Genomic DNA, 23,743 nt, shown 5'->3' with positions numbered 1-23,743 from the left:
GCTGGTTTGTCAGCCGCTCTGTTCAATCGTAGGAGCGCTCCTGGTCGGTTCCCGCAGTGCCTTGCGGCCATAATGGCTGCCCCCAGCTGGCGCGGGGCTAGGCTTGTTCAGTCGGTGTTAGGGGTCTGGCAGATGGGCCCTCATGTCGCGTGGCAGCGGGTGATCCCTTTTTCCTCACCCTTAGACTTCCAACGGAGGTGCGTGTCCTGCGTCGCGGGGTCCGCTTTCTCTGGTCCCCGCTTGGCCTCGGCTTCTCGCAGTAATGGCCAGGGCTCTGCCCTGGACCACTTCCTCGGATTCTCTCAGCCCGACAGTTCGGTGACCTCTTGCGTCCCCGCGGTATCCATGCACAGAGGTAAAGAGCCCTGATCAGTTTGCCCGGAACTGTCATGTTTTTAGCATTGAAAGGTTTCTGGGGATACTGTCTTTGATTCTATTTTGTGGAAAACGATTTTGAGGCCCTGACAGGGACGAGCAGTGAAAAATCTCTCAGGAGGGAAATAACAGTTTGAGTGGGAGAAGGAAACGATCTGGTCACAACCAGAGACGCTCACTAAAGAGCATGAGATTGAAGGGCCACAGACAAAGTGGAACTATGGCTCTGCACCCCGACATGGGAAGAAAATTTGATCCAATAAATGCATGTTGGGCCTCATCTTCTTGTCAAGACACAGTTACACCTGGAAAACAGCACACTTTATTCTTCAAACAGTGTCCGGTATTGGAGATTGGACACAAACTGGTCATTGCAAAATGGTGTCATAAGAAGATAATATAAAAAGACTGGGCCCTCTCCCTTCTTGACCCCTAGCCCTTCCTCCTGTCCCTCCTTCAGAAAAAAAAAAAAAAAAAGACTGGGAAAGCTTGCAGAGCCTTCATAGCACCCTTAGTAGGGTGAGAGAATGAGAGCTGAGGAAATATCTGGCTTTGTGTAATCCAGCTTGCTTTCATGTACATACATTTCTCAGGCACAGCTACACATTATAATTACATGCAGTAATTGAGTATTAAGTGCCAGGCATTGTGCTGAGTTGTTTTACACAATTGCTAGTCATCAAAAAAATTATAAGATAAGCTAGTAAGTAGGTACCGTTAATATCAACTCGATTTTACGTATAAGAAAACTAAAGGGCTCAGAGAGTTACTTTATAAATTAATGTAAATTAAGGGCCAAAGTCTCAAAGTCAGGTCTAGGTGACTTCAATCTGGTGCACTAATTTTGTACCCCTGCTCCCTTTGTGGGTGGGCAGGAACAAGCACTTGACAGGAAATCCAGATTCCACTATGTCTCACACCTCTTCCCACTTGAACATAGATGAGCAGGATGTCCTCTTGGTCCATCACCCTGATATGCCTGAGAATCCCCGGGTCCTACGAGTGGTCCTCCTGGGAGCCCCGAATGCAGGGAAGTCAACACTTTCCAACCAGCTACTGGGCCGAAAGGTATGCTACACCCTTGACCATCCTACCCTTTACATCTTTTACTTCTTGCCATGCCTTCAAGGATGGTCTTGGAGGGATCTGGGACCTCACTGAGACTCCTTTTTTCCTGGCAGGTGTTTCCTGTTTCCAAGAAGGTGCACACCACTCGCTGCCAAGCTCTGGGGGTCATCACAGAGAAGGAGACCCAGGTGGTGGGTACCTACAAAGGGAGTCCTTGAAACAGGACAGAGGGTGAAGCTAAGAGGGTCTCACTTACCATCAGCCTTGAAGAAAATGATGGTTACATTCATTTATCTGAGGAAAGGGGGTTTCTTTTCTTTTCTTTTTTTTTTTTTTTTTTGAGATGGAGTCTCGCTCTGTCGCCCAGGCTGGAGTGCAGTGACGAGATCTTGGCTCACTGCAAGCTCCACCTCCCGGGTTCACGCCATTCTCCTGCCTCAGCCTCCTGAGTAGCTGGGACTACAGGCGCCTGCCACCACGCCCAGCTAATTTTTTGTATTTTTAGTAGAGACGGGGTCTCACTGTGTTAGCCAGGATGGTCTCGATCTCCTGACCTCGTGATCCGCCTGCCTCGGCATCCCAAAGTGCTGGGATTACAGGTGTGAGCCACCGCGCCTGGCCAGGAAAGGGGGTTTCCTCTTCCTTTAGGCATGGTACAGTTCTGTTTCTGCCTTGCCCTCCCCTGGCATCTAGTCAGAAAGATTTCATTCTCTCTCTCTCTCTCTTTTTTTTTTTTTTTTTTTTTGAGATGGAGTTTCACTCTTGTTGCCCAGGCTGGAGTTCAATTGCGTGATCTCAGCTCACTACAACCTCCACCTCCTGGGTTTAAGCAGTTCTCCTGCCTCAGCCTCCCAAGTTGCTGGGACTACAGGCATGCACCACCACGTCCGGCTAATATTGTATTTTTAGTAGAGATGGGGTTTCACCATGTTGGCCAGGCTAGTCTCAAACTCCTGACCTCAGGTGATCTGCCCGCCTTGGCCTCCCAAAGTGCTGGGATTACAGGCATGAGCCACCACGCCCAGCCGATTTCATTCTGTTTACTGCTTCCTAGTCTTCCTTATATTCACAGTCATCATCTTTCTCCCAGATCCCATCAAAGAAGAATGGTAAAAACCTAAGGTCAGCCTGGGCTCAGTGGCTCACGTCTGTAATCCCAGCACTTTGGGAGGCCAAAGCGGGCGGATCACTTGAGATCAGGAGTTCGAGACCAGCCTGGCCAACATGGTGAAACCCTGTCTTTACTGAAAAAATACAAAAATTAGCCGGGTGTGGTGGTGCACACCTGTAATCCCAGCTACTCAGGAGGTTGAGGCAGGAGAATTGCTTGAACCCGGGAGGCAGAGGTTGCAGTGAGCTGAGATGGCACCACTGCACTCCAGCCTGGGTGACAGAGTCAGACTCCGTCTCAGAAAAAAACAAAAAAAAACCTAAAGTCAATAATAGTTTGAATGAGAAGGGAGGGCAGGCTCCTGACATCACAGGTAGCCTCTCTCTCACTTCCCAGTCATAATCTTTTCTCCTGGGGTCTGGGTATCTCACTTTCCTGATTTTAGATTCTACTTGACACACCTGGCATTATCAGTCCTGGTAAACAGAAGAGGTAATGGCAGTGGAATTGGGGTGGATTGGCGGGGAGGTACTGAAAGAGGGTGGGGAGATTCCATTATAGGGGCTGGAAAACCCCTTTACCATACGACATCCCTCATCAGAAATGTCTTAGTTATAAGACCTTTCCTGACTGATGTACGTCTGTCCCTCAGGCACCACCTGGAGCTCTCTTTGTTGGAAGATCCATGGAAGAGCGTGGAATCTGCTGATCTTGGTTAGGTTCAGGATGGGAACCTTAAGCCCAGTTTACAGGGGTCATGGCCTTTCATTCCTTGGTAGTTTGGGGGGCTAAAGCCAAGCTCATACCATGGAAGTTTTTGTCAGGGAAGGAAGAAGAGTGACCATTTCCTTTTCCTTCTTCCTGCCTTGCCATCTTCCAGTTGTGGTTCTTGTGGATGTCTCAGACAAGTGGACACGGAACCAGCTCAGCCCCCAGTTGCTCAGGTGCTTGACCAAGTTCTCCCAGATCCCTAGTGTCCTGGTCATGAACAAGGTGAGCACTACCCACTTGAGGAAGGGGTCTACTTCCCTCCAAGTCCCCTATCTCTGACCACACACCCTTTGCCCATCCCCCATGTCCAGGTGGATTGTCTGAAGCAGAAGTCAGTTCTCCTGGAGCTCACGGCAGCCCTCACTGAAGGTGTGGTCAACGGCAAAAAGCTCAACATGAGGCAGGCCTTCCACTCACACCCTGGCACCCATTGCCCCAGCCCAGCAGTTAAGGACCCAGACACACAATCTGTGGGAAACCCTCAGAGGACTGGCTGGCCCCACTTCAAGGAGATCTTCATGTTGTCAGCCCTAAGCCAGGAGGATGTGAAAACACTAAAGGTCAGTTAGTCTTGGCCGTAGCCTGGCCCTTGGTTTCTACCATATGAAGACAGCCCTCAAATTTCCTCCTGGAAGCAAAACTGAGGAGAAAAGTCCTGGCTGGGGTTAAGATGCCCATCTGTTCCCTCTGTTCCCACAGCAATACCTCCTGACACAGGCCCAGCCAGGGCCCTGGGAGTACCACAGTGCAGTCCTCACTAGCCAGACACCAGAAGAGATCTGCGCCAACATTATCCGAGAGAAGCTCCTAGAGCACCTGCCCCAGGAGGTGCCTTACAATGTACAGCAGGTACAGAGTGAAGGGTTCTGGGGGCTCTCTACCAGACACACACCTCTAACCAGGTGTATGACTGACTGATCATTTTTCTCCCTGTACAGAAGACGGCAGTGTGGGAGGAAGGACCAGGTGGGGAGCTGCTTATCCAACAGAAGCTTCTGGTGCCCAAAGAATCTTATATGGTAAGTGAGACTAGGCTCAGAGGAGAGATCAAGACTACGTTAGGCAGGAGTTCTTCCCCCAGCTTGGAGCCCTGAGAGCAGGACCATGTCCTTCTCTCTGTTTTTCTTCTTCTTTTCTTTTTTTTGAGACAGTCTCGCTCTGTCACCCAGGCTGGAGTGCAGTGGTGTGATCACAGCTCACTGCAGCCTTGGCTTCCCACGCTCAAGCAATCCTCCCGCCTCAGCCCCTCGAGGAGCTGGGACCAGCTGATTTTTTTATTTTATTTTGAGACAAAGTCTCACTCTGTCATCCAGGCTGGAGTGCAGTGGCGCGATCTCTGCTCACTGCAACCTCCGCCTCCCGGGCTCAAGTGATTCTCCTGCCTCAGCCTCCCGAGAAGCTGGGATTACAGGTGCCCACCACCAAGCCCAGCTAATTTTTGTATTTTTAGTAGAGACGGGGTTTCACCATGTTGGCCAGGCTGGCTTCGAACTCTTGACCTCAAATTGTCCGCCCACCTCAGCCTCCCAAAGTGCCACCTGACCATCCGCTAATTTAAAAAAATTTTTTTGTAGAGAAGGGGTTTCACCATGTTGCCCAGGCTGGTCTCAAACTCCTGGGCTCAAGCAGTCCACCCACCTTGGCCTCCGACACTGCTGGGATTAATATGCGTGAGCCACCACACCTAACCCTCTCTTTTTTTTTATTTTTTAATTTTTTTTGAGCCAGGGTCTTGCTCTGTCACTCAGGCTGGGGTGTAGAGGCGCGATCTCAGCTCACTGCAACCTCTGCCTCCCGGGTTCAAGTGATTCTCCTGCCTCAGCCTCCCGAGTAGCTGAGATTACAGGTGCCCGCCACCATGCCCAGCTAATTTTTTGTATTTTTAGTAGAGACAGGGTTTCACCATGTTGGCCAGGCTGCTCTCGAACTCCTGACCTCAGGTGATCTGCCCGCCTTGGCCTTCCAAAGTGCTGGGATTACGGGCATGAGCCACTGCGCCTGGCCACCCTCTCTTTTTTTTAAAGAGGGGTCGCACTGTTACCCGGGCTGGACTCAAACTCCTGTGCTCAAAGGATCTTCTCACCTTAGCCCCCTGAGTAGCTGGGACTACAGGCATGTGCCATCATTCCTGGCTTCCTTCTCTTTCACATACCCTCAGAAACTCCTGATTGGTCCAAAGGGCCACGTGATCTCCCAGATAGCACAGGAGGCAGGCCGTGACCTCATGGACATCTTCCTCTGTGATGTTGACATCCACCTCTCTGTGAAGCTCCTCAAGTGACCCTCTACTGACCCTCCCACGGCATTCCAGCTCAAGCTGCTGGCGGGAACTGACCAGATCTGTCCTTGGCTGGGGACCCTCCAGGCACTGGTGAGAGGCATGAACACTGACTGGCCGCTAGCTGGCCTGGCCCTACTGAGTCTGCACAGTCCCTGCCCAGCTGTGTCTTCTGTTGGAAGAAGGAACCTGCCTTAACTCAGTTTCCAGGTGGTTCCTCTGCCTGGGACCACAGCTACAAAGGTGTAGCTAAGAAGATGGCCCATTGGTGGGAGCAATGTCACCCTGCCTGCAGCTAGTTATGGGCCCAGAGTTTCTCCTTGAGTCGCTGTTGCTAGCAGGGAGATTTCTCTTCCTGCCCTCACTTCCTTCACCTTGAACTTGGATAAGAACTCGTGTCTGCCGCGTGCAGCTTGTATCCAGCACTTGGGGCCGAGGCGGATCACGGTCGGATGGACCGGTGACCCGTCTCTAAAATAAAAATGGCGGGGGTGGCGGGCGCTGTGTCCAGCTATGGGAGGTGGAGGAGAATGGCGTGCTGGGGGGGCTGCAGTGAGCGAGATGCGCCCTGCACTCCAGTCTGGGACAGAGGAGATCCGTCTCAAAAAAAAAAAAAAAAAAAAAAAAATCGTGTCTCCTGAGTGAGGTAGCGCCTCCCATCTGCTCCCCAATTCTTGATCTCTCCCACCCCATCCCTCTCCCCAGTCTTGGATACTAATAAAATATAAGCATTCTGGTTCTCATCTTTATTCCTTTTATTTATTTATTTTTATTTTTTAATATTAGGGACTGAGTCTCACTGTGTTGCCTAGGCTGGTCTCAAACTCCTGGGCTCAAGAAATGCTCCTGCCTTGGCCTCTGAGAGTGGTGGGATTACAGGCGTGAGCCACTGTGCCTGGCTTATCTTTATTTCTTTACAGCAGGAAAGAGAAAATGTATCTATTCCCTCCCCTACCCCCCATCCCACGCCCCCACCCCTGCCTTGTTTGAGCTGGAGTCTCCCTTCCAGTAGTCTGTTCCAGGGTCCTGAGTTCTCTTCCTGGCACGTTTTCTGGGTATAGCAAGAGAACCGTTACCATTACTAAACTCAGTAATGGTAACGGTTTCCTTGCCATTCCCAAGTGCCCTGGCAGTCAGTAGATTGTGACAGGCTGAGCAGAGAGCTTCTTGGGCTTGTAGCATCTCTCCTGTCCTCCTTGTCAGGCTCCAGAGCTGGGGGTGCCCGGACTAGTACATCATCTATACTGTAGTGTCTCATCGCAAACTTACAGTATATGATGATATCCCAGCCAGGGCCCCACTGGGGGCACAGGAAGCATGGCTTGAAAAGCACTGTGGGGGGCTGGGGGCAGAACAGGACAGGTCAGGGCTGGACACACACAGCTCCCTGCTCTACGCCTCCCTCCCAGGCCAGCGTCTCCTTGATTCTGTGGTCAGGCAAAGCCCAGGTGGGTTATGGGAAGGGGACTGGAGCTAGGGTCTGTTGAGATCTCATAGGGACCCAGGGCCAGTGTTAAACAAGCCAGAGATGGCGTAATGATGCAGAAGGTTCCCTTTGGTCAGACCAACAAGCAGACAGGCAGACAGGCAGACAGACCCAGAGAAGGTGCACTTACCTGGAGCTGGAACTGCAGACTGAGGAGGCCTTTGGATGCAGGGAGGATCTGTCCCTTCCTCTTCCTCGAACTGCTTGCCTTTTAATATACCAGTCCCTCCCCTGGGTGGGGCACTTTTCCTGGCCCTGCCTCTTAACCCTTGCCCTGCTAGAGTCCATGAAACGGGTCACTGGCCCCTTTCCCTAGAAGGCCTTTTCTCACATACTCTCTCACGGACCACATTAACCCTGAGATTCACCCTTCACTCCCATCTCCAAGAAGCTCGTCATCTCTGCTGGGCTGGGAAGCAGAAAGAACAGCCTCATCCCATCCACCAGCATTTAATTGCTGGTCAGATCCCTAGTGGAAGGTTTTTCGTTTTGGCTTTTTTTGTTTTTATTTTTGTTTTGCAGTGGTGGTGGGCAATGTTAGTTGAATCTCTCTATATAGGGCAGGAAGGGTCCTGGCAACTGGATCTCCAGAATCTGTCTGGCAGCCGAGCTCACACTACCCGTTAGCCTAAATTTCTATTCCCAGCCCCTGCCCCTGTGCTTATGATGGGCCCAAGGAGGCCAGACCTAGGCAGGCAGAGAGACTCTGCCTAGCACTGCCCTGGCAAGGTCCTTTTGGGGGTTGCTCTACTAGGAGATTTGAGAGCAACTGAATCCCCAGCTCTTGTGGATCTGTTCTTCAAAGCTCAAGGCACTTCCAGTGAGAGCCTAGCACTGTTTGGTTCTTTGCCTCTGGGGTAGAGGAGAGGCTCCTCAAAGCAAGGCCTCTGCTGTTTAGAATCCCCATGCTGGGGGACACGCCCTTCCCTCTTCCCTATCCTAGACAATCTGGTCTGTGTGCTGGAAGGCAGTTATACCCTTCCTCTGCAGGGCAGACTAGACCAGGATGGAAGTGGAGGAAGATACCCAACCTTTTCTGGGTCCTGTGGAGGTGTTCTATTTCCTGAGGCCACAGCACGCTGGCACATGGCCTACCCTCTGCTTAGCATGGTCTTCCCGCTTTCTTGTCTAGTTAGCTCCTAGGCCCTCTTCAGAGCTCTTTCTTTTTCTTCCTTTTTTTTGAGACAATTTAACTCTGTCACCCAGGTTGGAGTGCAGTTGTGTCATCACGGCTCACTGCACACCCCCGGGCTCAGGTGATCCTACCACCTCAGCCTCCCAAGTAGCTGGGACTACAGGTGCGCACCACCACACCTGGCTAATTTTTGTATTTTTAGTGGAGACGGGGTTTCGCCACGTTGTCTAGGCTGCTCTCAAACTCCTGGGCTCAAGTGATCCACCCACATGGGCTCCCAGAGTGCTGGGATTACAGGCGTGAGCCACCGCACCAGCCTCCCTCTTCACATCTCTAAGTGTTACTTCTGCAGTCTTCCCAGACTATTTAAATCTCCCTGATAGGCTGGGCGCAGTGGCTCAAGCCTGTGATCCCAGCACTTTTGGAGGCCGAGGTGGGCGGATCATGAGGTCAGGAGATCGAGACCATCCTGGCTAACATGGTGAAACCCCATCTCTACTAAAAATACAAAAAATTAGCTGGGCGTGTTGGCGGGCGCCTGTAGTCCCATCTACTCGGGAGGCTGAGGCAGGAGAATGGCGTGAACCCGGGAGGTGGAGCTTGCAGTGAGCCGAGATCGCGCCACTGCACTCCAGCCTGGGGGACAGAGCAAGACTCCGTCTCAAAAAAAAAAAAAAATCTCCCTGATAGGGGCTTATTGATTTGTGTGATTATTCACATTAAGTAAATAATCATGAGGGCCTTGTTTATTCACTGATGTACTTCTGTGTTTTGTTTTTGTTTTTGTTTTTTTGTTTTTTTTGAGCCAGAGTCTTGCTCTGTCGCCCAGGCTGGAGTACAGTAGCGCAATCTCGGCTCACTGCAACCTCCGCCTCCCAGGTTGGAGCGATTCTCCTGCCTCAGCCTCCTGAGTAGCTGGGACTACAGGCACTCACCGCCACACCCTGCTAATTTTTTGTATTTTTAGTAGAGACAGGCTTTCACTGTGTTGCTCAGGCTGGTGTCGAACTCCTGAGCTCAGGCGATCTGCCCACCTCAGCCTCCCAAAGTGCTGGGATTACAGGCGTGAGCCACCACACCCGGCTCACTGATGTACTTCTATCACATAATTAACGACTAAATAAATGTTCCAGCCTACATCAAGCTGAGCCTAATGTAATATGGGGGAGAAGAGAGACCTTGGCCTGAGGAGGCAGATGGACAAAGCTGTGGCTCTCTCAGGCAAGCCATTTTCTCTCTGGGACCCTCCCTGTTCTTATTTGTAAATAGGAATAACAATAGTCCCCAGTTCACAGAGTTGCCAGATCTAGGGGATCAGCTGCTGGTACCGGTCAACAGAAGGGGTTCAAACAAGTTCATTCCCACCTCACCCCATTCCCTCAGGGACCCCCACAAGGCCTGTCCTTGAACATCTGAAAGCCCATGGAATATTCTTGAAAGCCACCTGGGACCATTGCGAGAACCCAGGTCTAGAGGTGACAGGTCCCAAGTGACAGTCTCAGCTCTGCTGCATCCAGCTCTGTGACTTTGGACCAAGTGTTCCCACTCTCAGTTTCCTCAAATTTAAAATGGCAGCTGTCAATATCTACCTTTATACAGTGATGAGGAGGGTGATATGAGCACTCATCTCAAGCTCCCAGATCAGGTCCTAGCACATATGAAACAAATGTCAGTTTCCTTCTTTACTTCTGTCTCACAAACTGTGACTGGGGACAAATTGCACTTCTCTGAGCTTTGGTGGCTATACACATCTTGCCAAGTTGTAAGAGTCAAGTCAGAAATATGAGTGAGAGCCCAGGCACGGTGGCTCACGATTGTAATCCTAGAACTTTGGGAGGTTGATGGGGGCAGATCGCTTGAGTCCAGGAGTTCAAGACCAGCCTGGGTAACACAGTGACACCCCATCTCTACTAAAAGTACAAAACAAAACAAAACAAATCAGCCAGTTGTGGTGGCATGTGCCTATATAGTCCCAACTACTTGGTAGGCTGCGGTGAGAGGATCACTTTAATCTGGAAAGTCGAGGCTGCAATGAGCCATGTTTGCACCACTGCACTTCAGCCTGGGTGACAGAGTGAGACTCTATCTCAAAAAAAAAAAAAAAAAAAAAAGAAAGAAAGAAGTATAGAAAGATGAGTGAGGGCCAGGTGCGGTGGCTCACGCCTGTAATCCCAGCACTTTGGGAGGCTGAAGTGGGTGGATAATTCAAGGTCAGGAGTTTGAGACCAGCCTGGCCAACATGAAGAAACCCCGTCTCTACTAAAAATACAAAAAATTAGCCGGGCGTGGTGGCGGGCACCAGTAATCCCAACTACTCGGGAGGCTGAGGCGCAAGAACTGCTTAAACCCAGGAGGCGGAGGTTGCTGTGAGCCAAGACTGCACCACTGCCGTCTACCCTGGGTGACAGAATGAGACTCCGTTTAAAAAAAAAAAAAAGAAAGATGAATGACAAAGCTTCTGAAATCCAGCTGCTCTAACCAGGTGAGGCATTGTCATTATGTCTGCTCCTGCTTCCCCTGACCCCCTTTCCTGTCCTGTGTCCCTCCTGCGAGGCCACCTCTACTCAGAGACCCCACAGACAGCTCAAGCTCCTTCAACAAAGCCAGGGCTTCGTGTACTAGGGCAAGCTTCATGTCACTTACTACCTAGACTTCTGCCTAGTCCCTGGGGGCCAAGTCCAAAGGTGAGCATGGGCAGAACCTAGGGGTCCTGAAGGGAAAGGAGAGAGATTATCTCAGCCAGCCAGAGATCCTGTGGCTGTGGCCTCTGGCCAGGGGTGGGGATTGCTGTGAGTAGGGTGTGGGTTGGAGGAGAGTCTGGGCCTGGGTGGGATAGTCAGGGGGCCCTGATAAGCAGACATTGGGCTATCAGGGTGGGGGCCCAGCAGCCTTCTGTTTATCAGGAGCCAACACGGGCCAAAGCAGGGCTGAGGACACTTCGCTTCCCGCCCAGGGCTGTTTTCCTGGATATTTGTTCTTCCATTCCTCTGCCTCCCCAGTACCCCACAGGGAGTTGGAATGTGAATCCCTCTGCCTCTCTGCAAGGCACATGGAGACTCTCTGGCCAGTACAGGGGTGGAGGACACCAGCTAGGGCCTTGGGCCTGACTTTTCAACTCTGACAGCTTTTGCTTCAAACCAGGAGCTCCATGGCTTTTCTGAGGCCAGTGAGGCAAGTCTGGGGCCTTTGTCCTTCTAACTTCAACCCCTGCCACTGCGGCTTTAAGCTCTTGACCGTTCTTTAGGTCTGTTTTGGAAGAAGTCCTAAAGTGTATGGTGATGAAGTTAAGGATGGTCAGATCTGCACAGGTCCTTCGAAATCATGGAGTTCAAGTCTCCCATTTATATAGGAGAGAAACTGAAGCCAGAGAGGAAGAGAGAATTGTCCAAAGCTTGCAGGTTCCCTCCACCTCTCAGCATCGGAGAACAATGCATGACTCAAAGAGGAACAGGAAGCAGCCGTAGACACTTACAGATATACATAATATGCAAAACACACACATGCAAATGCACACATGTGCACTGCCCACATGTACGCAGACATACAACACATAGAAATACACAGCATACACATTAAAAAAAGAAATTCAGGCCAGGCACAGTGACTCATACCTGTAATCCCAGCACTTTAGGAGGCTGAGGCAGGAGGGTCGCTTGAACCCAGGAGTTCAGACTGGCCACGGCAACATAGCAAGACCTCATCTCTCCAGAAACATTTAAAAATTAGCCACCTGTGGGCCAAGCGTAGTAACTCATGCCTATAATCCCAGCACTTTGGGAGGTCGAGGCAGGCGGATCACCTGAGGTTGGGAGTTTGAGACCAGCCTGACCAACATGGAGAAACCCTATCTCTACTAAAAGTACAAAATCAGCCGGGCGTGATGGTGCATGCCTGTAATCCAAACTACTCAGGAGGCTGAGGCAGGAGTATCATTTGAACCCAGGAGGCAGAGGCAGCAGTGAGCTGAGATGGTCCCATTGTACTCCAGCCTGGGCAGCAAGAGCAAAACTCCATCTCAAAAAAAAAAAAAAAAAAAAAAATTAGCCAGCTGTGGTGGCACATGCCTGTATTCCTAGCTACTTGGGAGGCTGGGGTGAGAACATTGCTTGGCCCCGGGAGACTGAGGCTGCGGTGAACTATGATTGCAGCAGCACCGAACTCCAGCATGGGAGGCTGGCTGAGTGAGACCCTGTTTCTAAAAAATAAATAATAAATTCAGCGGGTAGAATTACTCTTATTTTCCTCTTGTTTGCTTTACTATGTCTTATGACACTAGCAGTTTTATACAAGGATAAAAGAAGGCCAAATAATATGCTTATTCAAATGGTTATTCAGTGTTTTCTCATTCAATATCTCATAGCACAGACAGTAGCAAAACTCATTCAGGAACAAAGGACTTTGAGAAATTCTGAGAAGCTGGAAAACTGGTTTTTCGTTTTGTTTTGTCTTGTTTGTTTTTTGAGACCAAGTCTCGCTCTGTTGTCAGGCTGGAGTGCAGTGGCACAATCTCAGCTCACTGCAACCTCCGCTTCCCGGGTTCAAGTGATTCTCTGGCCTCAGCCTCCCAAGTAGCTGGGACTACAGGCGCCCGCCACCATGCCCAGCTGATTTTTGTATTTTTAGTAGAGACGGGGTTTCACCATGTTGGTCAGGATGGTCTTGAACCCCCCTACCTCAGGTGATCCGCCTGCCCGGCCACTGTTTTCTGTTTTTTTTTTTTCTTTTAAAAAAGACAGGGTCTCATTCTATTGCCCAGGCTGGAGTGCAGTGGTGCAGTGGTGTGGTCATAACTCACTTCTGGGCTCAAGGGATCCCCCTACCTCAGCCTCTCAAGAGTAACTGAGTAAGCATTTCTCCCGCATTGGCCTTCCAAACTGCTGAGATTACAGATGTGAGCCACTGCGCCCAGCCTGGAAAACCATTCTAATCCTTCCCCTCCATGTGGTCAATGGGGCTTGAGATTTAGGAGTTTGTCAGAGAGGCCTGCTCCACTTCATCGTGACTGGTCTGTGAAGCTTCTCTTCACCCTCCCTGACACTTGCCTCTCTAGGTCCAGGCTTAGGACCCACTCTTACTGTTGTCCTTATCACAGTGCGGCAAATTCCCTTGTTTGTCCCCAGCCATTCCATGAATGGGCACCTTGTCTGAACCATCTCCCTGGCCCAGCACCCGGGATTTATCCTGGGAGGTGTTCAGAGAACGCCTTAGATGGAACAGATGCTCAAGCATATGTTCCCTTATACTTTTTATGCCGCTCAACCCCATGAGGAAGTGTGCGTGTTGAACACTGTACCCAGATGCCCCTGGAGCCCTTCCAGGGAGTGGGGTCCTAGGAATGGCTTTCCTGGGGGCTTTGCCAATGTCCATCAGTCTCCAAAAGACACCTGCATGCCATTTTCACGATAGAGAAACTAAGGTTCAGGGAGGAAGTGCTTGGCCCGAGTCTTATAGTGAGCAGCACTACAGCCCTGTTCTCCAGACCCCATACCCTGGCTCTATGCACAAACCTGCTAGGAATAGGGTAGATTTTGTGTCTTTGTGAGGCCTTTTTGAGTTCAATGGAATCAAACCTAAGTTTTGCCAGTTACCAGTAATGTGATTCTGAGCCTCCTTATCTATTATAGGGATGAAAATAATACCTGCCTCACAAGATCCTTCAGAAGATTCAGTAAAATCTAGCTGGACACGGTGGCTCACACTTGTAATCTCAGTACTTTGGAAGGCCAAGGTGGGTGCATCACTTGAAATTAGGAGTTCGAGACCAGCCTGGTCAACATGGCAAAACCCTGCCTCTACTAAAAATACAAAAAAGGTTGCTGGGTGTGCTGGTGGTCACCTGTAATCCCAGCTGGGCAAGAGGCTGAGGCAGGAGAATCACTTGAACCTGGGAGGCGGAGGCTGCATTGAGCTGAGATTGCACTGCTGTACTCCAGCCAGGGCGACAGAGTGAAACTCCGTCTCAAAACAACAACAAACAAACAAACAAGATTCAGTGAAATCGTGTAAGAAAGCCCCTGAATGATGCAAGTATTCTTTCTGTGTTTCTGCTTACGCAGGCAGACTCCACTCATCTATCGGACCTCTTTTTTTTTTTTTTTTTTTTTTTCCAGAGACTGGAGTGCAGTGGTACAATCACAGCACATTGCAGCCTTGAATTCCTGGACTCAAGGAATCCTCCTGCCTCAGTCTCCCAAGTAGCTGGGACTGCAGGCACATACCACCACACCCAGGTAATTTTTTTTTTCTCACTCTGTCGCCCAGGCTGAAATGCAGTGGCACAGTCTTGGCTCAATGCAACCTCTGCCTCTGGGTTCAAGAAATTCTCCTGCCTCAGCCTCCCGAGTAGCTGGGATTACAGGCATGCGCCACCACTCCCGGCTAATTATTTTTTGTATTTTTAGTAGAGACGGGGTTTCACCATATTGGCCAGGCTGGTCTCAAATTTCTGACCTCCAGTGATCTGCCTACCTTGGCCTCCCAAGGTACTGGGATTATAGGCGTGAGCCACTGCACCCGGCTCCACGTATTTTTTTTTGCCTTTTTTTTTTTTTTTTTGAGAGGGTGTCTTGCTCTGTTCCACAGGCTGGAGTGCAGTGGTGCAATCTCGGCTCACTGCAACCTCCATCTTCCGGGTTCAAGCAATTCTCTGTCTCAGCCTCCTGAGCAGCTGGGATTACAGGTGCCCACTACCACGCCTGGCTAATTTTTGTATTTTTAGTAGAGATGGGGTTTCACCATCTTGTCCAGGCTGGTCTTGAACTCCTGACCTCGTGATACACCTGCCTTGGCCTCCCAAAGTGCTGGGATTACAGGCATGAGCCACCACACCTGGCCTGGCTCCAGGTACAGGTAATATATATATTTTTAAGACTGAGTCTCGCTCTGTAGCCAGGCTGGAGTGCAGTGGTGTGATTTTGGCTCACTGCAACCTCTGTGTCCTGGGTTCAAGCGATTCTCCTGCCTCAGCCTCCCAAGTAGCTGTGACTTGGGTGGGCCGCCACACCCAGCTAATTTTTGTATTTGTATTTATTATTATTTTTTTTGAGATGGAGTTTCACTCTTGTCACCCAGGCTGGAGTGCAATGGCTCGATCTCGGCTCACCACAACCTCCGCCTCCTGGGTCCAAGTGATTCTCCTGCCTCAGCCTCCGGAGTAGCTGGGATTATTGGCACGTGCCACCACGCCCAGCTAATTTTGTATTTTTAGTAGAGTCGGGGTTTCTCCATGTTGGTCAGGCTGGTCATGAGCTCTTGACTTCAGGTGATCCACCCACCTCAGCCTCTCAAAGTGCTGGGATTACAGGCGTGAGCCACCATGCCCGGCCCTAATTTTTGTATTTTTAGTAGAGATGGGGTTTTACCATGTTGGGCAGGATGATCTCTATCTCTTGACCTCGTGATCCGCCCACTTCGGCCTCCCAAAGTGCTGGGATTACGGGCATGAGCCACCGCGCCGGGCTCCGGGTCATTTTAAAACAAAATTTTTGTAGAAGCCTGGTGTGGTGGTTCATGCCTATAATCCCAGCTCTTTGGGAGGCTGCGGCGAGTGGATTGCTTGAGGCCAGGAGTTGGAGACCAGCCTAGGCAACACGACAAATTCCATCTCTACAAAAAATACAAAAATTAGCCTGGTGTGGTGGCATGTACCTATAGTTCCAGCTACTCAGAAGGCTAAGGTGGGAGGACTGCTTGAGCCTGGGAGGTTGAAGCTACAGTGAGCCGTGATCGCACCACTGCACTTCAGCCTGGGTGACAGAGTGAGACCCTGTCTTAAAAAAATTTTTTTTAGGGCCAGGCGCGGTGGCTTACGCCTGTAATCCCAGCACTTTGGGAGGCCAAGGTGGGTGGATCACGAGGTCAGCAGTTCGAGACTAGCCTGACCAACGTGGTGAAACCCCGTCTCTACTAAAAATACAAAAAAATTAGCTGGGCATAGTGGTGGGCACCTGTAATCCCAGCTACTTGGGAGGCTGAGGCAGGAGAATCTCTTCAAACCGGAAGGTGGAGGTTGCAGTGAGCCAAGATTGGGCCACTGCACTCTAGCCTGGGCAACGAGAGCAAAACTCCGTCTCAGAAATTTTTTTTTTTTTTTTTAATAGAGATAGAGGCCAGGCACAGTGGCTTACGCCTATAATCCTAGCACTTTGGGAGGCCGAAGCAGGCAGATCACTTGAGGTCAGGAGTTCAAGACCAGCCTGGCCAACATGGTGAAACCATGTCTCTACTAAAAATAGAAAAATTAGCTGGGCATGGTGGCAGGCGCCTGTAATCTCAGCTACTCGGGAGGCTGAGACAGGAGAATTGCTGGAACCTGGGAGGCGGAGGTTGCAGTGAGCCGAGATCATGCCATTGCACTCCAACCCAGGCTGACAACAGTGACACACAAAAAAAATAGAGATGGGGGTTCTCACTATGCGACCCAGCCTTATCTCAAACTCCTGGCCCCAAGCAAACCTCCCACCTCAGCCCTTAAAAGTTCTGGGATTACAGGCATGAGCCACCATGCCTAGTCATCTAATCCCTTGTTAAGCCTCTTCCACGCACTGCTCCTGGGCAGCTGCAATCCAGCAACAATCCCCTCTCCTTTCTCTGACCTCCTGCAGTTTATGAGCCAAGGCTTCTCATGAAGCTCGCTTGTCCTGAAATCACAGGCCATGTTTGGCTTGAACCAGAGCTTTAGCCTTCACAGTTCAGGGGTTGTGCATTAGGGTTCTTGCTTCCTGTCTAGGAGTACGGCAAGCTAGCAGGGAATAAGCACAGCTCCTGATTGACTTGTCAGAGTCCGGGCTCCAATACACTACTGCTGAGTGATTCTGGCCCCTGCATCTGATCTTAGAGTCTTGGCTTCCTCAACAGTAAAATGGGGTTCAGGCCAGGTTCGGTGGCTCATGCCTGTAATCCCAGCACTTTGAAGGCCGAGGTGGGCGGATCCCTCGAGGTCAGGCATTTGAGACTAGCCTGGATGACAAGGCGAAACCCTGTCTCTACTAAAAATACAAAAATTAGCCAGGCGTGGTGGTAGGCGCCTGTAATCCCAGCTACTCGAGAGTCTGAGGGAGGAGAATCTCTTGAACCTAGGAGGCAGAAGTTGCAGTGAGCCGAGATAGTGCCATTACACTCCAGCTTGGGTGACAGAGTGAGACTCTGTTTCAAAAAAAAAAAAAAAAAAAAGGCCAGGCGCGGCGGTTCACACCTATAATCCCAGCACTTTGGGAGGCTGAGGCGGGCAGATCACGAGGTCAGGAGTTCAAGACCAGCCTGACCAACATGGTGGAACTCCATCTCTACTAAAAATACAAAAATTAGCTGGGCTTGTTGGCACAGGCCTGTAACCCCAGCTACTGAGGAGGCTGAGGCAGGAGAATTGCTTGAAACCAGGGAGGCAGAGGTTGCAGTGAGCCAAGATCACGCCACTGCACTCCAGCCTGGGCGACAGAGCGAGATTCCGTCTCAAAAAAAAAGGGATTCAAATGCTTTCTTTTCCATGCTGGTGAAGATGAAATGAGATAGTGAAGGTGGATATTTCTAACCTAGAGCCTGGCACATGAACAACAGCAGCTCAATAGATGCCAAGCTCCTTCCTTCCTGGCTTTGCAGTGGGCTTTCCCTGTTTACTCTCTCCAACGGGGCATACACCTGTGGGCGCTCGTGCTCACTCATACCTGTGCACATACACGTGATAGTGTCCCCCTTGCACCCCTGTTGAGACACATACTGAGTCAGAAATGGAAATTTTCCTCTCAACACCTCCCTAACTCTGTTCGTCAGCTTCCAGTTCCTATTCTCTGGGTCAGTGGGGACCCTCAAGTCCAGACTTGGGCCATGACCTTTCCAGTCTCCTGGTACAGTTCTTTTTTTTGTTTTCTTGAGACGGAGTCTCGCTCTGTCCCCCAGGCTGGAGTGCAGTGGTGCAATCTCGGCTCACTGCAAGCTCTGCTTCCCAGGTTCATGCCATTCTCCTGCCTCAGTCTCCCGAGTAGCTGGAACTACAGGCGCCTGCCACCACGCCCAGCTAATTTTTGTATTTTTAGTAGAGATGGGGTTTCACTGTGTTAGCCAGGATGGTCTCGATCTCCTGACCTCGTGATCCGCCCGCCTTGGCCTCCCAAAGTGCTGGGATTACAGGCGTGAGACACCTCGCCCAGCCAGGTACAGTTCTAAAGGTGGCTGTTGAGTGGAGCCTGGGTGTCCCTACTGCCTCAAATCCTTCCCGCCATCAGCCAGGCCTTTACATTCCTCCCTCCCTGCCAGGACAACCTGTTTGCTTCACAGCTGCTGTGGAAAAGATAGGCAGCCTGGATTATCAAGACAGACAAGGCCCCTTGCTGACAGTTCCCACCCACCCAGAGGCAAGCGTTCCTGATCCCTTAACCCCCTCTGTGCTGGGCCTTCAGGCCCAGGGACTGGGCACAGCAGGGAAGATGGGCAGGCCTGGTACCCTCTATACCAAATTCCTAAGGCTGGTGTCATGAGCACAACAGGGTAGGAAACAGCATCACCTGCATGCTCCAGGTGCCCATTCTGTATACTAAGCCGCTTCCTTCCTGGGTTCATGGAAGTTCACGGTAAACAGGGCCTTAGCAGGCCTCTGAAGTCTTAGGCGGAATGCTCTATACTCTCCACTCCCTCTTCCTGAGGCTGGTTCCAGGCTCTGGGGACAGAAGCCTGGCTTTCTCCATTCCAGGGGTCCATTGGCATTAGTACAGGTGCTGAGGCATCCCCTCCTCACTCCCTACCCCCACATCATTGCCCCTTCCTCCTCTCCAGCACCCTTCAGATCTCTTTCAGCAAGGCCCCTCCCATCTTCTTGCTGAAGTCACTGTGCCTGACACTAAGGCCAACGTGGACCATCTCCTAGTTGGGTCTCATTGCAGCCACTCAGGCCTCCTTTTCCTGAAGGTCAACAGGAAGCAGTGAAAAGAGCAGTAGTGGGCCAGGCATGGTGGCTCATGCCTGTAATCCCAGCACTTTGGGAGGCTGAGGCAGGTGGATTGCTTGAGCCTCAGGAGTTCGAGACCAGCCTGGACAACATGGTGAAACCCCATCTCTACTAAAAATACAAAAATTAGCCAGGCGGTGGTATGCGATTGTAGTCCCAGCTACTTGGGAGGCTGAGGCAGGAGAATCGCTTGAACCTGGGAAGTGGAGGTTGCAGTGAGCCGAGATAGCGCCACTGCACTCCAGCCCAGCAGAGTGGGACTCCGTCTCAAAAAACAAACAAACAAACAAACAAACAAAAATTAGCCAGGTATGGTGGTGCATGCCTGTAGTCCCAGCTACTCAGGAGGCTGAGGTAGGAGGTTCACTTGAGCTTAGGGAGGTCAAAGCTGCAGTAAGTCGTGATGGTGCCACTGCACTCCAGCCTAGGCGACAGAGAGAGACTATCTCTCTGTCTCGAAAAAAAAAAAAAATCTGCTCCCTCAAATATTTTTCCCATTTCAGTAAATAGCAACTCCGTTCTTCCATTCTTCCAGATGGGATGAAGATCTTGGAGGCAATTTATTTTCTTTTTTTGGACATGTTCCAGATTTTGATCTTCACACTGGTTAGAAAGGTATATGCATTTATGAAATTTTATTGTATGTAAAATTCACAAGATTTGTACCCCTTTCGCTATGTAAGTTATACTTCCAATTTAAAAGCAACCACTCAATTCCCTATTTTCTATGTATTAATCACAATTTTTTGTTTGTTCGTTTTTTGAGACAGGGTCTTGCTCTGTCACCCAGGGCAAAATGCAGTGGCATGAACATGGTGTGTCCAGAATTGGTGGGTTCTTGGTCTCACTGACTTCAAGAATGAAGCTGCGGACCCTCGCGGTGAGTGTTACAGTTCTTAAAGATGGTGTGTCTGGAGTTTGTTCCTTCTGATGTTCGGACGTGTTCAGAGTTTCTTCCTTCTGGTGGGTTCGTGGTCTGACTGGCTTCAAGAGTGAAGCTGCAGACCTTCGCTGTGAGTGTTACAGCTCTTAAGGCGGCGCGTCTGGAGTTATTGGTTCCTCCCGTCCGGAGTTGTTCATTCCTCCCAGTGGGTTCGTGGTCTTGCTGGCCTCAGGAGTGAAGCTGCAGACTTTCGCAGTGAGTGTTACAGCTCATAAAGGCAGTGCGGACCCAAAGAGTGAGAAGCAGCAAGATTTATTGCAAAGAGCGAAAGAACAAAGCTTCCACAGTGTGGAAGGGGACCCTAGCGGGTTGCCCGCAATTTATTTTCTTAATTAACTTTTTGCTGAAGTAGAACATATATTCAAAAAGTGCATGACTCGTAAGTTAATTATCACAAAGTGAACACACCCATGTAATCACCATCCAGGTCAAGAAACAGGACATTCTCGGGGGCTCCTGTGCCCTCTATCTCAGTCTCTTCTTCCCCAAAGATGACCTTTAACCTGACTTCTAATGTCATAGATTAGCTTTGCCTGCTTTTTGGACTTTATATGGAATGATACAATCTGTATTATTATTATTTTTTGAGATGGAGTCTCGCTCTGTTGCCTAGGCTGCAGTGCAATGGTGTGATCTCAGCTCACTGCAACCTTTGCCTCCTGGGTTCAAGCAATTCTCCTGCCTCAGTTTCCCAAGTAGCTGGGACTACAGATGTGTGCCACCATGCCCAGGTAATTTTTGTATTTTTAGTAGAGACGGGGTTTCACTATATGTTGGCCTGGCTGGTCTCGAACTCCTGACCTCAGGTAGTCCACCTGCCTCAGCCTCCTAAAGTGCTGGGATTACAGGCGTGAGCCACCGTACCCGGCTATTATTATTTTTGGGACAGGGTCTCACTGTGTCTCCCAGGCTGGAGTGCAATGGTGCAATCTTGACTCACTGCAGCCTCAACCTCCTGGGCTGAAGCAATCCTCCCACCCCAGCCTCCCGAGTAGCTGGGACTATAGGTGCAAACCACCATGCCCAGTTAATTTTTTGTTTTGTATCTTTTGTAGAGACAGGGTTTTGCCACACACTCAAGCGATCTGCCCACCTCATCCTCTCAAAGTGCTGGGATTACAGGTGTGAGCCACTGCACCCAGCCCATGTCTGGCTTCCTTCACTGAACATTACGTTTGCAAGATTTATTCAAGTATTTGCATGTAGCAGTAGTTCATTTGTTTTTATTACTACGTAGTATTCAATTTCATGAATATGATACACATTTTTCATTCTACCATTGATGAACATTTGAGTTGTTTGAATTCGGGGGCCATTATTCATAATGCTGCTGTGAGTATTCTTGTACCCCTATGTATGTATATTGCTGTTGGGAGTGAGATGGTTGGGTCAAAGGGTATGCTTATGTTCAGCTGTAGTAGATTCTGTCAAACAGGTTTCCAAAGTGGTTGTATTGAAATATATTTCTACCAGAAGTGTGTAAATGTTCCAATTGCTCTTCCTCCTCACCCTTACTTGATATTGTAACTTTTTTTTTTCCATTTCAGTCATTCTGGTGGGTGTGAAGTGATAATCTCATTTTGGTTTTAAAATTTGCATTTCCCTGATGACTAATGAAGTTATGCATGCTATTCCTGCCATTCTTTACTATGTAACAAATCAACCTCCAACTTAGAAGCTTAAACAATCAACAGTCCATTTACTATCTCACACAGTTTCAGGAGTCTGGATTTTAGGAGGTTGGCTGGGCAGAACTGGCTTGGGGTCTCTCCTGCAGATGCAGCCAGATGGCGGCTGGAGCAGCTGCAGGTATCTCTCTCTCTTCACGTAGCCAGGGCCTAACCCTGTGGTCCCTCTGTTTGGGCTTCCTTACAGTGGCCTCAGAACAGTCATACTGCTTACATGGTGGCTAAAGGCTTAAAGAGAGAGTATTCCAGCAAATAAAGCACAGGCTTTGTCATCTTTTGTGGTCTAAACTCAGAAGTCGCATAATGTCACTTCTGCAATACTCTTTATTGGCCTAAATAGCCACAACAGTCCCACCAGTTTCAAGGGAAGGAAGAATAGGCTCTACCTCTAATTGTAAGGATGGTCAAAGTGACACTGTAAGAGGAACATGTAGGATGGAAGATATTGTTGCCACTATCTGTGGAAAATACAATCTGTCACACACATTTCATACATCTATTGGCCATTCCTTTGTTTATTTTTCTGCGGCATTACCATTTCTTCCCATACTGATTGGTAAAATATATTCTGAATGCTAGTTTTTTTTTTTTCTTTTTTGCCAGACATATATCTTGCAAATATTTTTTCCCATTATTCTGAGGCTTGTCTTCTCATTCTTTTTTTTTTTTTTTTTTTTGAGACAGGGTCTCTGTCACCTAGGCTGGGGTGCAGTTATGTGATCATAGTTCATTCACTGCAGCCTCCATCTCCCAGGCTCACGCGATCCTCCCACCTCAGCCACCCAAGTAGCTGGGACTATAGGCACGAACCACCATGCTTAGTTAATTTTTTTTTTTTTTTGAGATGGAGTTTTGCTCTACTGCCCAGGCTGGAGTGCAGTGGCGCGATCTCAGCTCACTGCATCCTCCACCTCCTGGGTTCAAGCAATTCTCCCTGCCTCAGCCTCCTGAGTAGCTGGGAGTACAGGAGGCTGCCACCACGCCTGGCTAATTTTTGTAGTTTTAGTAGAGACAAGGTTTCACCATATTGGTCAGGCTGGTCTCAAACTCCTGACCTCAGGTGATCCACCTGCCTCAGCCTCCCAAAGTGCTGAGATTACAGGCATGAGCCACCATGCCTGGCTGGCCAAGACCTATTTTGATGATGCAATATATCAAATTTTTCTTTTATGGTTAGTAGTTTTTTTTTTTTTTTTTTTGGTCTTAAGAAATCTTGCCTATGTCATAGAAACATTCCCTGCTTGCTCTATGAACTTTATGTTTTGAGTTTTTTTTTTTTTTTTTTTTGAGACGGAGTCTTGCGCTCTCACCCAGGCTGGAGTGCAGTGGTGCGATCTCGGCTCACTGCAAGCTCCGCCTCCCGGTTTCACGCCATTCTCCTGCCTCAGCCTCTCCGAGTAGCTGGGACTACAGGCGTCCACCACCACGCCTGGCTAATTTTTTGTATTTTTAGTGGAGATGGGGTTTCACCGTGGTCTCGATCTCCTGACCCCGTGATCCGCCCGCCTCGGCCTCCCAAAGTGCTGGGATTACAAGCGTAAGCCACCGCGCCCGGCCTGTTTTGAGTTTTTAGGTTAGGTCTGTGATCCACCCCAAACTAGATTTGGGTATACAGTGTGAGGTAGGGGTTGCAATTCAATTTTTTTTTTCTTTTTTTTTGAGAGAGTCTCACTCTGTTGCCCAGGCTGGAGTGCAGTGGCATGATCTCGGCTCACTGCAAACTCTGCTGCCTGGGTTCACGTGATTCTTCTGCCTCAGCCTCCTGAGTAGCTGGGATTACAGGTGCCTGACTGCACCCGGCTAATTTTTGTAGTTTTATTTTTTTGAGACGGAGTCTCGCTCTGTCACCTAGGCTGGAGTGCAGTGGCGCGGATCTTGGCTCACTGCAAGCTCTGCCTCCTGGGTTCATGCCATTCTCCTGCCTCAGCCTCCCAAGTAGCTGGGACTAC

At 49.9% G+C, this 23,743-nt stretch overlaps 1 protein-coding gene across 2 annotated transcripts; it reads left to right on the top strand.

The window, feature by feature from the left end:
• Window positions 1-6,007, top strand: ERAL1 (Era like 12S mitochondrial rRNA chaperone 1). 2 transcript variants are annotated; one of them, XM_003277140.3, is made up of 10 exons: window positions 1-355; window positions 1,316-1,443; window positions 1,557-1,634; window positions 3,000-3,046; window positions 3,207-3,268; window positions 3,435-3,547; window positions 3,637-3,885; window positions 4,025-4,174; window positions 4,264-4,344; window positions 5,484-6,007. In XM_003277140.3, exons 1-10 carry the CDS (start codon window positions 73-75, stop codon window positions 5,604-5,606), a joined length of 1,314 nt encoding a protein of 437 aa, XP_003277188.1. In that variant the 5' UTR covers window positions 1-72; the 3' UTR covers window positions 5,607-6,007. The 2 variants fall into 2 exon arrangements, with proteins under 2 accessions (XP_003277188.1, XP_030655288.1); XM_030799428.1 differs by having other exon boundaries at window positions 5,627-5,998.
• The last annotated feature ends 17,736 nt before the right edge of the window (window positions 6,008-23,743 follow it).

Source organism: Nomascus leucogenys, chromosome 19 (assembly GCF_006542625.1).
Source record: "Nomascus leucogenys isolate Asia chromosome 19, Asia_NLE_v1, whole genome shotgun sequence".
NCBI lineage: Eukaryota > Metazoa > Chordata > Mammalia > Primates > Hylobatidae > Nomascus > Nomascus leucogenys.
This window is presented reverse-complemented; position numbering and strand designations above follow the sequence as displayed.